Source organism: Glycine max, chromosome 17 (genome assembly GCF_000004515.6).
Source record: "Glycine max cultivar Williams 82 chromosome 17, Glycine_max_v4.0, whole genome shotgun sequence".
NCBI classification, from domain to species: domain Eukaryota; kingdom Viridiplantae; phylum Streptophyta; class Magnoliopsida; order Fabales; family Fabaceae; genus Glycine; species Glycine max.
This window is the reverse complement of record NC_038253.2, coordinates 9862333-9880021: the sequence shown is the minus strand read 5'-3', so window position 1 is coordinate 9880021 and position 17689 is coordinate 9862333. Positions and strand designations below refer to the sequence as shown.

At 30.1% G+C, this 17689-nt stretch overlaps 1 protein-coding gene across 1 annotated transcript; it reads right to left on the bottom strand.

The window, feature by feature from the left end:
• Positions 1-556: 556 nt before the first annotated feature.
• On the bottom strand, positions 557-7088 carry LOC100799312 (putative phospholipid-transporting ATPase 9). Its single transcript, XM_003549770.5, has 11 exons — positions 6225-7088; positions 4405-5735; positions 4176-4286; positions 3791-4067; positions 3447-3535; positions 3251-3359; positions 2719-2928; positions 2300-2425; positions 2076-2174; positions 1724-1915; positions 557-1597 (listed from the first exon to the last, which is right to left on the bottom strand). Exons 1-11 carry the CDS (start codon positions 6615-6617, stop codon positions 881-883), a joined length of 3654 nt encoding a protein of 1217 aa, XP_003549818.1. The 5' UTR covers positions 6618-7088; the 3' UTR covers positions 557-880.
• Between the last annotated feature and the right edge of the window lie 10601 nt (positions 7089-17689).

Below are 17689 nucleotides of genomic sequence, written 5' to 3'. Positions count from 1 at the left end.
TGGACCAACATAAGAAGTCAAACTCTTAAAGTATGAGTGCTTTATCAATTATTTACATACATATTCCAAAAAAAAACGCATGGCCTATTCAAGGATTAGCATCAGTGTCACAACTTCAACAACTTAAGTTAATCTTATAAATCTCAATTAAGATTTGTCCAATAAGTGTCGACATAATAAGAATTACCCCCTACTTATATACTATTATTTGATTTTATCTTTAATCGATATGATACTTAGATTTTTTTCACTAATAAGTGTTCTTGTATTTACGTACGTGTCCACGATGGTAGGTGATTTTTTCATTTTTAACATTATTATTATTATAAGACCATCTTTAAAGAAAATTCGGTATAGAATTCGTAATACGATGAATTTGATACTACGACAGAATTATCGAGAGATTTATCATTTATGTAACTATGCAATTGCAATCCTATTCAGCCAATGATGGCAGGACAAAGATGCAGAATGTTAGGAAGTTGAGAACAACTTAGATGTGGAACCAATTAGGAACTATTGATGATTATTCACCAGCAAATTGCACCAAAAAAACAAGCCGGGTTCAAATGCCACTAGATTTGTACGATGAAAGAATGAATCAATTCTTCTATCCTACGATAAACCACATACATTCATACATTATTGTTTACTACATCCTTCTTTCTAATCTTGAAGCAGCCAAATTTTAACATAATCTTCTGAACAAAAAAACCAACGAACAGATTGCTTTATTTTGCTTCCTTTAAGGATTCTTGTCACGCAGCGGAAGGAAATCGCTCCTTTACCTTAAATATGTACAAGCTTTGTAACCTTGAAAAAAATTTACACCTCGTTTTGACTAATGAATTTAACAACCAACAACAACAAAAAATTCTGGTTATCTATCCTCAAACTTCCCTTCAGAACGTTTGGATGCTTCAAGTCTTTTGGATGCATCAAAATGATTGGATGCTTCAAAAGGGTTGGATGCTTCAACTCTTCTGGATGCTTCAAAACGTTTGGATGCTTCCAAACGAGCAGTGAATCCAACTGTTGTGTGTCTTATCGATCGCTGCCTTACCACATTACAGTATTCTGGATCACTTGTTTGCCTGTCGTTTCTCATCCACTGAATCATTTGATGATACATAGGGAAGAAACGCAATTGGATGGAAGCATAGACGAAATATGGAAGGAGGGAAGCAATAAGAATGAGGAAAGTTACGATCCAGAAAGATGGGGCTGGTGCAAGAGCTTCAATGAAGACCTTATAGGCTGTGGTTGAGAAGGAAGGGTCTATTGCTCCATATGCCAGGAGGAATATATACCAGAATAGAATGCTTCCCCAGATGAATATATGTTGTATGTAAGTGAAGTAACTGATAGATAATGCCATTTGGCAATTCACCACCCACACAACACAGGTGTACATGGTGGCACCAAGAACTTCCAGCCCCATGACTTCACCGCCTTTACGGAATGCCTGGTATTCCATACTACGGATGCAAAAGAAGAATACAATGGCAGAAGTCACAACTCCATTCAATGCCCAACCGATGATTCGTTTCCAGCTAAATAGGATGTTTTGGGTGCCTTCTTGATATAATAATGGAAACTGAAAAATGAAATCAGAAGAAAGGATTCATGAGAAGAGAACAATCATGTGGCTTATACTTATATCACTGAGGAAACTGAATTTCAACTATTAGCCATCGTGAAGCATCTGAGATTGGAGACATACCTTGAGACATAATTTAGAAGATACGTCCTGATCAAAAACTCCTAATGCAATTACAGGAAGTGAAGTGAAGAATACATTGTATAGTGACATGAACCAATCATTGTATGCAGCTTGCCCTGAGAATGAGGCATACATCTCAAAGAAGAACAGAGTGAAGCCGAAGGCAATATTCTTGTAAAAGAAATAGCAGATCTGCCAAACAAAAAAATCAAGTTTGTCAGAAACCTAAATAATTTTATTGATCTTAGTTGAACTAAGACTTTGCAACAGGTCACAAATCAGTATATGTAAAATAAAGAACCTTATAGTATAATATTTTGTAACATAAGTGAAGACAAGACAAGATTGTTACCATTGACGAGATCCTTCTGTAACACCAATGTCCATGCACAAGAAGTAAGCGCTCTAGAAACCGAAATTGGGCTATTGCAATATCACTTGACATAACTGCCTGAAAGTTTTAATGAAGTAAAAATTTAAGAGACAAGAAAAGTATAAACAATACAAATTCAGGGTCGGGGTTATAGAAAGGTATGGGGGGAAAAGAAAATAATATGCAAGATATTGCAGATTTACCTGCATTCCTTCCACGCCACTGATACCAATTCCAATGTCTGCTTCTTGAAGCATTCCAACATCATTTGCCCCGTCTCCAATAGCTAGTGTTGTACTACCAGTTCTCATCTTCACCAGTCTTGTAACCTGCATTATTAGGTAGAAGATCTTTTAGAGACTGAGCATGAGAAAACCACCAAAGGATGACACTATGATTTGCCCTTTTTAATATATTGCTTTGCAGTAATAGTCTCTTTGCCTGTTGATCATAATAAACTTTAAGAGATTTCGGTCAAGTGAGACATCAAATCCAAGCCTAACTATAACACAATAATTAGAAGCTAAACTTGTGCAACCTGACCTTTTACACACAAAGAAAGAAAGGGCAAATACATAGCTAGATTTAAAAAAGGAAAAAAAAAAAAAGAAGGAAAACTCACAAGTGCTTTCTGTTTGGGAGATGAACGACAGCAGATAACAGACGCACAGCCAATGGCAAGTTCAAGAAACAAGTCCTTTACATCATCTTCTAGTGCATAAGTAAGAGACTTCCCATCAATGATCAGGGCTAAGGCCTCATAGTTTTCATCTGCTGTAGAAAGCAATGCCTTTGACTCCCTTAGTTGACGAAGAACACTTGACTTAATTGCCTGAATAATCAGTAAGATTCCATCAAATTGGAAGCCATCAATATATATTGAACTATAAAAACAAGATAATCTCTACCCCGCCCCCCTCCCAATTCAACATGTCATGTAATCTAATTGATAAGTGTGGTGCATGTAGATACAAGTGCTATATATTCTGTTTTGCAAGTCCCTTTCTCATGCACTCTTATTCATATATGTTGTATACGGGATTTCCTTGCTGCAGTTGTGTAAAATAATAACCTAAAGAGCATACAATCATCCCATGACATGCTAAATGGCAACCAGTGCCTGTTGACAGAATTTAAGGATCAGAGTTGTTTACCGCTTCAGCAGCAGACTTGTCCTCCATTTTCTCCAATGATTTAGTTTCTGGAGTATCTGAGCTAATTATAATTTGTTTCATTCCTTGTCTGAGTAAACTACAAGCAAATCTGCAACCACATAGAAATTTGCAAATCAGTGACATCAAATCATTTGCACTTATAATTCCAAAATATATTGATAATCTTTTCACTTACCCAATATTAATTGCTGTCTCCATTTTATCACCAGTTAAAACCCATAGCTTAATCCCAGCCTGAGCTAGCTTGTCAATGCATTCAGGAACCTGAACAACATGAATTGATTCATAAGAACACAACATATAGAACTACAATAAACAAGTTATTATGATAGAATAGGACAAGGATAATTTCAAAAAATAATGACTTGAAGAAAAGGGAAAAGGTACTAGCTCTGCTGATTATTAAAGTAATTTCAATTATGTGTACACAATTGTATTAGGTCGAACACTTCAGCATAAAAAGAAAGCAAGCCTTGATTCCCTCTACTTTCAGAAAATAAAACAGTATTTAGAGCATACCCCATCTTGTAGTTTGTCTTCAACTGCAGTAGCACCAAGAAGAATTAAATCCTTCTCAATATTTTGTATTATCCCCTCAACAATCTGCTCCTGGTCTTCACTTACTAAGTTCTTGGCCTCTGTAAACTCTTTATTAAATTTATTGTACTCTTCATCATTAAGTTCACGATATGCAAGTATCAAGGTCCTCAAACCAGAATCAGCATATTCAGCAATGTGCTGCTTTGTCTTCTCTTCAAAATCCCTTCCATTCTTTGCAATTTGTTCAAACATTACACTGTTTGTGAAAGCCAAAAAAGTAAAGCAATTTAATGTTATCAACTTTTAAAACAAATTGAATGATGCTCACAGTGTATTTAGGATAGCCAAGCATGAGATTACAAACCTGTCAGCCCCTTTGCTAAGTAGTAATAGTTTCCCCTCCTCATCTTTCACAATTACAGACATCCGCTTTCTCGCACTAGTAAACTCTAATATATTCAAAAGTTTGTAGGACCTGCAAAAGTGAAATTATACGCAGTTTTTAATACATAACTCAAGTTTCAATTGCATATGTATATGTATAAAAAGATATTAGATAATTAAGCCTTCACATAAAAGAACAATAACCTGACCTGTTGATTTTCTGGCCTGATATGGTGTCTAATTCACGCAGTGAAATAGTTGTATGTGTCCTTTCATAAAATTCAAATCCAAGTTCCCTGGCTGCAATCACAAAAGCTGCCTCATCTGGTGATTCAGCTTCATATGAAACCTTACCAGTTTCTTCATCAACTTCAGGTATTGCAGTATGGCATACAGCCAGCAACCGTAGGAAGTTCTGGATTACATTGGCATTGGGTTCTTTGATCCAATTTCCATTCATGACCCTTTCATCCATAAAGTTAAACCCTTTAATGGATGACTTTGATTCACTAATCTTTTTCAACTCTTGGCCTGGATGTGATTCATGTCTCCTAGATAGAGCTCTCTCAACTTCAGTAACTCCTCGTCCATAAGCAACCCCAGCTATAGAACACTTGATGAATTCCATAGAATTGCAAGTCAAAGTTCCTGTCTTATCTGAAAGTATAGTATCAACTTGACCAAGTTCTTCATTCAAATTTGATGTACGAGCATGTGCCGGCTTGTCAGTTTCCTCATAATACATGTGCACATCTTGGTTGATGAACACGCTTTGAAGAACCTTTACAATTTCAATGGATACATATAAGGAAATTGGAATCAAGTAACTATACAACATAAGTGCAGTGAAGAAATGCAGAATTGCTGCAGCTACTGGTTCATTTGGATCATAGTAAATTTCGGTATCATCTGGTCTAAGGTACCATCTCTTCATTCTTCCATTTTCAAGGTCATCATTTGTTGCAATCCCAAAGAATATGGACCCAATGAAAGAAATCAAAATGAGTACAAAGAAGAGGCAGTAGATAATCTTATCCATCCTTTTCTCAATTTTGCTTCTCTTGGATGGAGGATCTGTTGCATTCTGCATAACCTTTGTATCATGTCCAGTAAATATTACCACGCCATAAACAAAATCTGTGTTCCTCAGCTTAGAGTCCCTAAGCAGTAGCTGTTGAGGTGCAAGAGGGTATTGTTGATCCCCGAGCTCCATACTACCAACAAATGTGTACAGATTAGCATTTGGGTCTTCACATTTGATGACAGCCCTGAAATTTTGAACGTTCGAGTCTTCTTGCAACTTTGAAGTTGCTTCGGGTGCTTGTTTCAGCTTCAGATTTGTCTCTCCATCAAGATTCATGGTCTCAACATAGCAAATTGCATCATCATAGTTTGATGCAAGTAAGATGAGATCAGCAGGAAAAAATTCATCTTTTTCCACCCTCACTACATCTCCTACTTTCAAATCCCTCCATTTAGAATAGTCAAAAACACCACCTCCACGATGCAGTTTAACTTTTCTGTTATTCATCTCTATATCCTGATGAAATTACAAAACAATATTATCAACCTAGGATTAATCAAGAGTAGCAGAAAATGTTACCTTTTTGTGTTTTATGAAAGAAAAAAGTTTACTAACAATAATGCAACCCTATTAGGCTATTACCTATTTATCAAAGAAATTCTGCACATGTTAAGAAGAAAAAAGGTACTGACCCAATGTGCACATTAATCATAACACAATTCAAAGCATGGATTTAGCACATAAACCACTTTGCCTCTCACAATTTCCTTACCGCCACAACTCTCATCATAAATTTCCCAGCCAATTAATAAAGATTATATTCCACAAATCTGCAAAGCAATCGATAGCCACGTGTTCTGGTCTAGAGATAATGGAATGAACATTGCAAAATTTCTAGCAAAAAAAGCCTATATGACAGATATGCATTAAGATAAGAGAACAGCAAATCAAGCATAATTTGCAGCAGAATGAATCTGATGTAACAATAAGAGAACAGAACATTACCTGTTTTTTCCTCCTAAAATCCTCAATGAACTCTTTGACCATTGTGGCAGCAACCACAACCAGTAGAGGGACAACATTACTGATGCCTGAGTAAGGGGACACCGGAAAGAAAGACAAAACTGCACAAACAAGGAAGTAGAAATTGGCAACCCTCCTGAACTGCTCAAACAGGGACTTGGGGAGGAACGTGGCCAATGTATACTTAGTTGTTCTGACATAATTGTCACCATAGTTTAGAAGACTCGCTGTGGCACGTTCAGGGTCATTGCAATAGACTTTCCTTGAGAAGCCAGGGCCTCCTATTAGTGAATGCTCCTCTTTCATAGAAGCTCTACCACACGTGAATGCATGGATTCTGCCGAAGTGGTGCCTCCTCCTTCTCCCACCAGCCATTCCTCCAACTATGCCAAAACCTTACAAACTTGTGTGACTCACCCTTCAAGTTCCAAACCAAGCTCCAATGACTCAAATGATCCTCAAAAATCAAGTTTTGAAAACCCAAGGAAGAGATGTGATGTTGAACCAACAAACAAAAGAACAACCTTAACACAAATCAAAACAAACAAACAAAAGAACTGTTTTCTTTTATATGGTATCTGTACAAAAATGATAGACCCAGAAATGAAATAAACACAAGGTTCCCTTGTGAGAGCTGAAAGGTATAACTTTGGAATGAAACTGAAGAGAAACAAGGCAACCCATTATGGGTTTGATTGGGTTGGAAGCTGAAATCTGACTGCCATCCCAGTTTGACTCGCCGTGGCCAACAAGAATAGACTTTTCAACATGCACATGGGAATGGATCTCTCTCTCTCTTTCTCTTTCTCCTCCAAACTCGGTTTTAAGACTATAAACTACTAATAAACTAAATAACAAATAACTAACACAGTATAACAAAAACTAATACTAATATCTATCTAATGCTTTGTTTTTTTCTTCTGGAACCATAAGGGGTCGAACGAGGGAAATTGATAATAGACCATTTCGTGACAAATACGATTCATATGAGATGCCAAATCAACATTTTTTATTAATTAAAGTTGTGTGTGATAAATTAGCTAAAAAAAGTATTTTTTGGCAGAAAAAAAAAACAAAGAATAATTATTTTCTTGACAAGAAATAGTAGTAGTTAGTTAATAGGGATGCGCTGAATCTGCTTTCGGGTCTAAAAATTTATGGAAGTGAAGCCAGATGCCAACTGTGAAATAAAATACTACGTGCCTCATTGGCTACAAACGGACGCTTCTAGAAAGTCTGTTTAGAAAATAAAACAAGGCATAGTTCTTAGATTTGGAATGATTTCAAGAAATAATTTACTTATTAACAGAATAAAATTAATTGTAACAGCTTGAACTTATTTGATACTCCCTATAAAGTTTGTTTTATTTTGGAAATGTATAATATAATTTACTTAAATACAATTAATCATTGTAATTATTTTAATTGATGTTTTTTCCTATTTTGTTAAGCCTTTTTACATTTTTTTATTCTTTGATAAGCCTTTTACATTTGTCATGTATGACGAAAAAAATTACAAATATATCATGAGGTGAATTCATCTTTCATGTGTTTCAATCGTGGAAATTATTTTATAAATCAATTCTAATATTATTTTTATGATAAATTCTAGGAAAGATAATTAATTTCTGATTAAAGTAATACACTTGTTTCAAATCAAATTAAATTAATTCCAAATAAAATATTTTAGAATAATCATTAAAAATTATATCAAAAGAATATTATTAGAAATAAAAAGAATATTTTTTTCCATTTTGATTTTTGTTTTCCATTCCATGGTTTCATTTGATTTTTCTTCCCTTTAAATCTTTCGAAGGAAGTAATATTATTTGAAGAAAAAAACTATGCAAAAATATGGAATTTGGTCATATATATATATATCGTCAATTCTACATATAATAAGGATTAAATTAATAACGTGTAACAAGATATGATCCTAGGGAGTAGGGACAAAATAAATAACTTTTGTGTTGGGTTGATAAAATGGATTAATCTTTTGAATCAACTCATTTTGCTTTGAATTTTTGTTAAATTGAGTTGGAGTTTTCAATCCGTCAATCCGTCTTATTTTAACTCACTTAAAAAATGAGTTGAGAAAAAAGCAGAATAAGTCAACTCATTTTTTATTAAAAAAATAATTTAGTATTTATTTTATTATTTTATACATATATTTATTTTTTTTAATTAGTTTATCTTTTATTTAAATAAATTATTATTCAAAATTTAAGGTCATACATTTAAATTTTTTTAGTAAATATTTATTATTCAATATTTATAAAAGATAGGACAAGCCAATCTATTTTGTCAATATGAAGAATTCTGTGCATACAAAAACATATTGTAATTAACAAGTTTTTATATATAAGACCAAATTGATTTTTTTTTCTTCTAAAAACCAGATTGAAAATATATAAATAACAGGATATAAAGAATAAATTATACTCTGTAATTATTTATAAAACTCAAGTTTGAATTAATGTTGGTTACTTTTTATAATTCTTAATTTATAATATTTTTTGTTTTAATTATTTTTAAATTAGAAGAGACATAATATATCGATAAATAATTAAAAAAAATATTAATGATAATGATTATTTAAAAAAATTATAAATTTAAGATAAATTTATTATTATTAACTAAATTAACTATTTTTTAATATTAAAAAATTAGATAATTGGGTCTTATATATAAAAACGGATGAGATATATTTAACGCAATAATTTTCTTAATAAGCATTTTTTATATGCAAAACCTATTTAAAGAAAATTAAGCATAATTGATGGTTTGTTGTGTGATACACAGGCGCACGAAGATTGGATTCAGAGTTGAAGAAACCCAAGTGGAAGAAGGGAGGGACTGCTAGAAGAATAAAGAAAATTTGTTGCAGTTCGTAAGATGCAAGAAGGGGTAATTCCGAAGCCAAGACAACAAAAAAGTCTAAGAGGTGACGCAGCCGAAGAAATATACTAGTTTAAGGATGCGTGGGAAAAGCTCAAAGAAGCCCTTCACATGTTCTCATATTACTAATCAATGAATTTCTCTTTTAATTTCGTCAATTGGATCCTGCTAAGCTCAGCATCTTTCAAGTTTAAAGTAATCTCTATTAACTAATTATTACTAATTCACTGATTAAAGGCTTTACCCCCAAATTTCATTTTATATAGTATGCATAGATATTAGATAAAAGCACATCCTTCTTCAAAACTCAGTTTTTGGCTTTTATTGCAGTAGAAATAAAAGGTCTAGCTAATTACTAGATCAAATTTCAATACTTCAAAAAATTATTTTAATCTTCATATATGTACCATTTAAATCATTTTAGTCTTTATTATAGCTAGGGTCTAATTATATGATTGAAAATGATATGCGTAAAAATTACGAGATTAAAATGACATGTGTGAGAATTAAAATGAGATGTTTTAAGTATAGAAATTAAAAAGTCAGCCAAAAAAAAATGAATTAAAAGATAAAATTTTTGTAACTAAATAGACTAAATGATTAATTAAATCTAAACGGAAAAATAAATAAATAGAGGTTCCAGTTGGTTATGGTAAAATTCATTACAAGTGAATATAGAATTGCATTCACTTTTCGTATTCTTAAAATCTAAAATTAAAAAATTAACAGGGTGTTGTTTGTCTTATATTTGATTTGATCTTTCTTCCATTTATAAAACTTGTTTTGAGGAGTCAAATTGAAATGTCTAAAAATCTTATACATATAAGTTATAAATAAACTGACTTTTTAAGCTTTTCCTAAGTAATTAAATTTAAAAAGAAGAGCAAAGAAACCCATCTCAATAATTCTCTAAAAAAACTACAGAAATACGAAGTACAATTTTTTACAGTGTCTTTAGGTAAGGAGATCCAGAGAAGAAAAGGAGAAAAAGAAAGAGGTAATGATGTATTTTCTTTTATTCCATCAAAGAGAGAAAAATAAAAGTTGGCATTGAAAAATAAAAGTTCAATTTTTTTTGTTTTATTTTTCTATTCATTTTAAATTTAAGTCCCTATTTTGCTGATGAATAAAAAGAATTCTGCAAACAACATTTTAGAAGATGTGCATGGCAAGATGTGATTTTTTAGAATGTTATTTTGTTAATTAGCTTAATTATTTGAGATTTAAGCCTCCTTTTAGTTTTATTTTTTTCACCTTGTTCTTAGATTACGAAATTAATGGTTGTGGATTAATAATTAATAAAGATCTATCACATATTATTTAGCCAAATGTTTTAACAAAATATTGGGATGATATCATGAAGTGAGAACTCGTATTTCGAAGGTTATGCGTGCATTAAATATTTTTTTTATACAGTGCACTAAATATTTTGAAAGAATTGTATTATTGACAGAGATATGATGTTTGGATTAAAAAATAGTAAACTATCAGTTTCGAACATGTACCGATACTAATATTCGTTTTTCTTTTATGTATATCATTCGAATATTAGTATCCCTATAATCCAAAAATGAACCGCAGCTGGTGTAGTTTGGATCTAATGGTCTTTATTTTTATTTTTATATACAATGGCAGCTATAAGAATCCGAGGGTCTTTATTAACATGTACACAATTATTTATATTTTTTGGATCTGGCTGATTAGAAAATTAGTTAAAAAAAATTAAAATATATATATTGTAAAAATCACACGAAAATATAAGTTGTGAAAAACACAAAGTTATATATTCCAATAAAAAATTATATTTTTAGTTTCTTAAGAACATTAATTAACATTTTCATATTATTTTTTATAAAATAAACTTCCGATTTTAAAGGTCAAGATTCATGCCGTTTTGAAAGTAACTCTAAAGGATATAAATCACGCTTGAATATCTGTCTAAGTAACCACTTAATTATTTTTCCTCAAAACAACACGTTGGATATATTTTTTATTAATATATTATTGGTATTTGAAATGGAACGAAATACGGCGTCAAATATTAAGCTGATGTCAGCTGTGACTTCAATCTTCATTAATTGTTAGACAAAGTCAGTGTCAATTGAGTATGATTATTTAATATTTATTCTCATTCTTTAATCATATAGTAATATTTTATTATGTGATATAATATGAGGATCAGAAAATAAATCATATTTGTTGCTTTGTTTTTCATTGTATTGGATTGCATGCAAAAGAAAGTTGAAGGAGTCATTGGGCAGCCATTGATGAGTCTGACTCTGACCATGCCGTTTCAAAAAAAAGACAATATATAGATCCATTTTACGCGGAAGACGACATCTAATTACAGATTCACCACAACTAGTAATGCAATACAGATTAGTATTTAAGCCGGCCTCTGACTTAGGCTCTCTATTTTGTCTGCATCTTCTCTTCTTCTAAGTGTAAAATGTATATTATTTTTCTTAAATCAAATGAAAATAATGTCTGAAACTACGCATAGGACCTAGCCAAATGAAAGAGAACAGTAAACAGTCAAATAAATGGATCAATCAGACCAATAAGTTGTAGGCTTTTAATAAGTACTAAACTCGATTTTTTTTCTAAATTAATGTTTCAAGTTCAAGAGTTTGTGAGTAGAAAAATACAGTTAAAAAATGAGATCACATTCATTAAAAATAATTAGTCAAGTTTTCTGTTAAAAATTAATCATTATCAAAATTAATGATATTTTACATGATGGGAAAAAAAAATATCAACCAGCATGTATAGTACTAACAATGGACCAGTCTATTTATCTAGTTAAATTACTTATGTCTACAACTCAAATTAGACTAAAAATGAGAAGAAGAAAAGCTGTCCACTCATCATAATTTTCTTTAGAATTATTATGTGAGCAAATATCCTTAATATTAATCATATAACAATAGCAAAACAATCAAGAAAATCTAGTTGAATATAATATATAAGGATTATAAATCTTTTGACATCGTATTTGATTTCTACTATTAAAACAAATCACATAACAAAACATTATGTCGTTACAAATAATAATAAGTTTGATTATAAATTATAGGGAAAAAAACCTTATATATATATATAGTTGATAATATTCTTTGACAAAATTAATATTTTATCTCAATAACCGGTATCCTTGTCTTACATCTAATTGATAACTTAAATTAACTTAAATTGATAACTTAAAATAACATGAAATGCTATTTTATATTAATTACTGGTTAACAGTAACAACAGATAAAAATTATTAGGATGAAATGTCAATTTTTAATTGATTACATCGTTAGGCCTGCCTCTGGGACTTGGTCAATTAATACTGATACTGATTGAGAACTTCGGCCATTCTTATTAATTGATCAATAGAACAGCTCGGGATGTTGCTTAAATTTTAATTTGATCCTTTCAAGAGAGAGAGAGATTCTCGGATACATCATGCTTAAAATAATATCTTCACATAAAACTATCAAATGTGTATTGATCGAGGTTTTTTGTTAGTTGTTTCAGAAAAAAAAAAAGTGTAAATTAAAACTGAAAAAATAAAAAATATGCTATGCATTAATAGTGTCGAACAATTAACCTTTATAATACACGGATTTAAACACTATTTTAAATTAAATTTATAAAAAAAAAAGCACCCTACTAATTAAGGAACGGTCAAAATTGAAATGCTGCATACTTGTATAGTTAGTTTGAAAAATTAGTAATGCTACTAGAACTACAAACCGGTACATAATCATGTTGTAAATCTGGCTAGGATGAGAAAATCTGGCTATCTGCCACCTCAAATTTTCAATGGCTGCTGCTGTGGAAATAGAAAGCCGTGCAATATATATATATATATGTTTAAATTTTTTAACTATGTACCAATTATAGTGAAGAACGTGACATGAGTTTGCGCAGTGCTCAGAGACACTTAAATGAGCGAATTGAATTGTGTCACGTTTGATGATATTGGTAGAGATGGAAGACTCACATGCATAGTAACGTCAAATACATGTCTTCTAATACTTTACGTGCTCCGTTATTAATTGAATTCCAAGGAATGAATATAGATTATAGACAGACGAGTTAGACATATAGGGATAACTGGATAACCCAACCCTCATTTTCATGTTAACAGTATGTATCACCACAAACTGCAATGGGTTCTAAGGATATTTCATACTAATGTGGACTTTAGTTTGGACTTTGTGAAACCTTCTAGATGGCAAGAAATCATTAATTAGCTTGTCTGTAATTTTATAGTTTTCATTAAATTCTTTGTTTGACAGAAAGCTTTCATTAATTTTTATATATTGATGTAACTGATCGTATGAATTTTTTAAAATTATAAAATTTAAATGTAAGTTAAAACAAAAAACACGTGATTAGAATAGAAAAGAAGAGTGAAAATTTTACAAAATATAATCAGTCAAATTTTTTAACAAAAATAAATTATTAATAAAATCTATAAATATTTCATATAATTTTATAATAAAAAAATATTAAAACAGAGACCCTTAGTCACCTTAAACAACGTAATAATTTCTCATAAATGTCACTGTCTTCCCTCCCCAAACACATTCAATGTCCTGCAGTTTTTTTTTTTTTTTTTGCATTTAATACTCTTATATTTCGCAATGTGGTACTACTTTTTGACAAGGTATTAGATTAGATTGTTCATGTAATTAAAAGTAGAATATTGTCCTGTAAGGATTAAACGCAACTAAGCATCTTGTTAAATTGACACTGGTTGGACTAATTGAATAGATTGAAGGGATCTCCGAAGAAAAAAAAATTGGAAATACAGAAAATCAACAAACACGGAGATTTAACAAAGTTAACACAAATTCTATGTTATGTACAAAAGAAATTAAAGTGTATCAAAAATAAAGTTACACAAATTCTGAGTCGTTCTTCGTATCTAAGTAAGTCGTGGAAGAAACATTCAAATTCAATGGAGGCTCCAAAATCACCGGAAGGATATTAATCTAATTAAAGGAAGCAACGTCAATTTGACTTCTTAAATCAAATGAAAATGAATAACCAAATCGTGTAAATCAACTAATGTAACATTAATTTAACTTAATTAAAAAATTTAACATTAAATAAAAAAATGTATCATTTATAATAATTTTATTTGAGTCGAACAAGAAACAAAATATAGATATGGTTTATGTAAAAAAAATGAAAATGAGCTTAGAATTAAAAACCAATATCAAATTAATATAATTCAGAAGAAATTGTAATTGTATCCTAATAAAGAGTTCAGTTATAATTAATGCAGAGGGAAGATCTATCAAGCTTGATTGATGGAAAAAACACTATCAATTTTCGAGGAGAAGCCTCTTCCTCCATCAAGAAGACCGGGTGGTGTACTCTTCCTTGAGTGGGAAGAAGGACGCGTCACAAAATGCAAATTGAGAGACATTTTTTATTTTTATTTTTGTTTATATTATTTGTCTCTTTAAGGTTTTGTAAGTATTTCAATGGACAAGATATGTTTTTGTTCTCTCAACTTTTGATGAATTTTGTTTTTAGTTTTTAAACAAAATTTTAATTGCTTTAGTTCTTATGTTTTTAGTCTTTGACATTAAGTATCATTGTTAAATAATAATGTGACAGTCATGCGTGACCTACCAATTTAATGTGACAATTAGGTGTCAATTTTTTTGCATAAAGTATAATTTAGTCTCTCATCTTTTTATGAAATTCACTATTAGCCCATCAATAATTTTTTTTGACTTGTTTTAATCCCTTAACAATTTTTTGACTAATCTTGATCTTTCAACAATTTTTTTTTACCCATCTTAGTCTTCAACTTTTATCCAGCATTGTTTTTAATCCTTCTCATCCAGTATCATCATTAAGTGGTGACGTGTTAATCATGTGACTTATCATGTGGACTACTAATATGATGTAACAATAACATGTAAAATATTGTTGGTTAAAGATTTTTTTTTAGTTTTATGGTGCTACAATTTTTTTAACCGTGTCAAATTGCGATGAGGTCGCAGTCGCAAGAGTGAGATGAGGCAAAGGAAGAGAAAGATTTTTCTTGTTCACTAGAGATGGCAATGGCTTGACCACAATGATGGGTTCCTTAGAGAAGAAAGCAAACAACGGAGGAGGGAAGAAAATAGTTTTGCAAAAAAAGGGAAGAGAGATAGTAGAAAACAAGATGGTCCGGGATGCAAGGTAAACATGGTGGTGTATTGTTGCTTGGGTTTTGGTTGATGTGTTAATTGGTTTGTGATTTTGCTTATTCTTGTTGATTTTGTGTTTTGGATGATGATTTTGTGGGTTGATGATTTGTATATTTTCGGAGTTTATTGATTTTTTTATTTTTATCTCTTACACTTTTTTTTAAATTTCAAAGCTTTCTTTCTAGTAATTTTGCATTGTCAAAAAAGTTATAACGTCCTAGAACCATTAAGAAGTGTCTTAAACCAAAAATATTTTGTCACATAATTGTTATATTATATTAGTAATCCATATGTTAAGTAATGTAGTTTTTTATAAAAGCAAAAGTGATGTAGTTATTTATCAATAAAATTATTATTTACACAAATTACTGTGATAAATAACTTCTTTTATTCTTATTAAAAGAGTTAAAATATAGTTATGTACCATATAAATATTTGAGTGAGACATCAATAAATGAAAATATTATAAAAAAATCTATTTTATATTTATAAATTACAATAAATAATTTCGAAAATGAGATCCTTACTATTGTCACCCTATTATAAATTAGATTAAATGTGGATTTAGTTCAACGCTCAATGCCGCCAAACTCCAACACTTTAAGGCTGAATATTAGTAACTAACCCTCAAAATGGATCCGTGCACTGATCATGACCTAATGCCTATCATTTTATTCCTTTTTGAAGAGTAACCGAATGCGAATGCCTAACATTGAAGCTTTAAAAGGTTTAGGAAATTTTCCCTTCTTTATACCATTTCATTAACTTCCTTTCCATGTGACTTTCAAAAACATAAAAATACCCAATTAGTTATTTATAACTTTATGTAAAAAAGATCACAAAAGAACCCAATAATAAGTAAAAATGATTAAGATGATTGATAACTAAGAGAGAAAAAAAAATTATGCACTATAAAATAATTTTATATTGTCATCAAATCATAAATCATCATATCTCATAAATTTGTTAACTTTTACAAAAAATTATATTAAATTATAATATAAAATTATTTTACATTAGATCACCGTTATATTCAATAAGAAGTTCAAAAAATACTATAATCCTAAACATGCTTTGGATATATCACAATGCATGCATGGTTTACGATTTTTTTTTTAGGAGCATGGTTTACGATTAATGACTGAGTAATAAAATTATGTAACTCATGCAAAAAATTGCATTATGATAATTGAATATAACAACTTAATAATTATTTAAAATTAAATTTTTTACTATTCACAATTGAATATAATTTTTTAATTTTAAAATCAAATTTTTTTAATTATTTCTTCTTAGCAATAACTATCTTTAAAAAGAGTTTAATTCCTACAGTCAATCAATAAAAAATATTAATATTATATATATAAATTTTAAAATAATTATTATAAATATCAAGAAAATTTTCATATGCAATAATTTATGATTAAATAGCATTATAAGATTCCTTTATACTATTAGACTATATCCTCTCTTAAAGAAAAACTAGTTTGGACAGTTGAAATGAACAAAATCAATAACTTACATGATGGCAAGTTGGCAATCATGTTTGTAGGTGAGACTTTAGAGAATGCGTTAATAATTTCAATTGTTTTACTTTTACGTATTTTGAGATTCATTTAAAAAATCAAATCCAATCGATTAGATCTGTCCTTTTGTTTTTTTTTTTTATCTCTACCTTTAACGTCAACGCCGCAGTTATTGAACGATTTGCACATACTATATATGATTACGAAGATTAATCGTGTTATTTATAAAAATTCAAATTGAATTTCATATATGGTCAATGCAATGATTATTATTTGTCGATTAATTAAAAATTATTTTAAGTATAATTTTTAAGGTGATTATTATAAAAATTAATAAAATTGTGATAGGACATAATACGTGATTAAAAGATGTATATTAGCAATGCATTCTAACTAAAATTTAAAAATAATTTAAAAAGAAAAGTATAACAACTGAAGATTAACTGTGTTTTTTTATCAGTGATTAACCGTGTTTATTAATTAAAGTGCAAAGCACAAATATTCGTGAATTTCGAGACTTTAAACTCATAAACTGTGTTCCTAAAAAAACCAAAATTGTATTTCGCTCTACAGAAACAGATTAATTTTACCCACTATTGATTGCATGTCCTAAGAAACAGAGATGGTTTTTATACAATATTTTGCCATGATAGTTTTATAATATTATATATTATCTCTTTTCATTACTTTTCTTTTTATCTCCCATATTTTTATTTAAAACACTGTACAAAAGTATTCTAGAACTAAGGTTTTTTTTTTAGGAGATCAACTAACGTTTCTTATGACAATATATAAGAAGATATTTAGATGATATATTCCA

What these genes read in the sequence shown, in the direction of transcription:
- LOC100799312 (XM_003549770.5), bottom strand. Translation starts at nt 6,617, where the DNA reads ATGGCTGGTGGGAGAAGGAGGAGGCACCACTTCGGCAGAATCCATGCA. An exon ending in AAGACAAACTACAAGATGGG is followed by an intron (nt 3,536 to 3,790) that starts GTATGCTCTAAA and finishes CATGTTGTTCAG; the next exon opens with GTTCCTGAATGCATTGACAA. An exon ending in ACAGAAGGATCTCGTCAATG is followed by an intron (nt 1,916 to 2,075) that starts GTAACAATCTTG and finishes TTTGTTTGGCAG; the next exon opens with ATCTGCTATTTCTTTTACAA.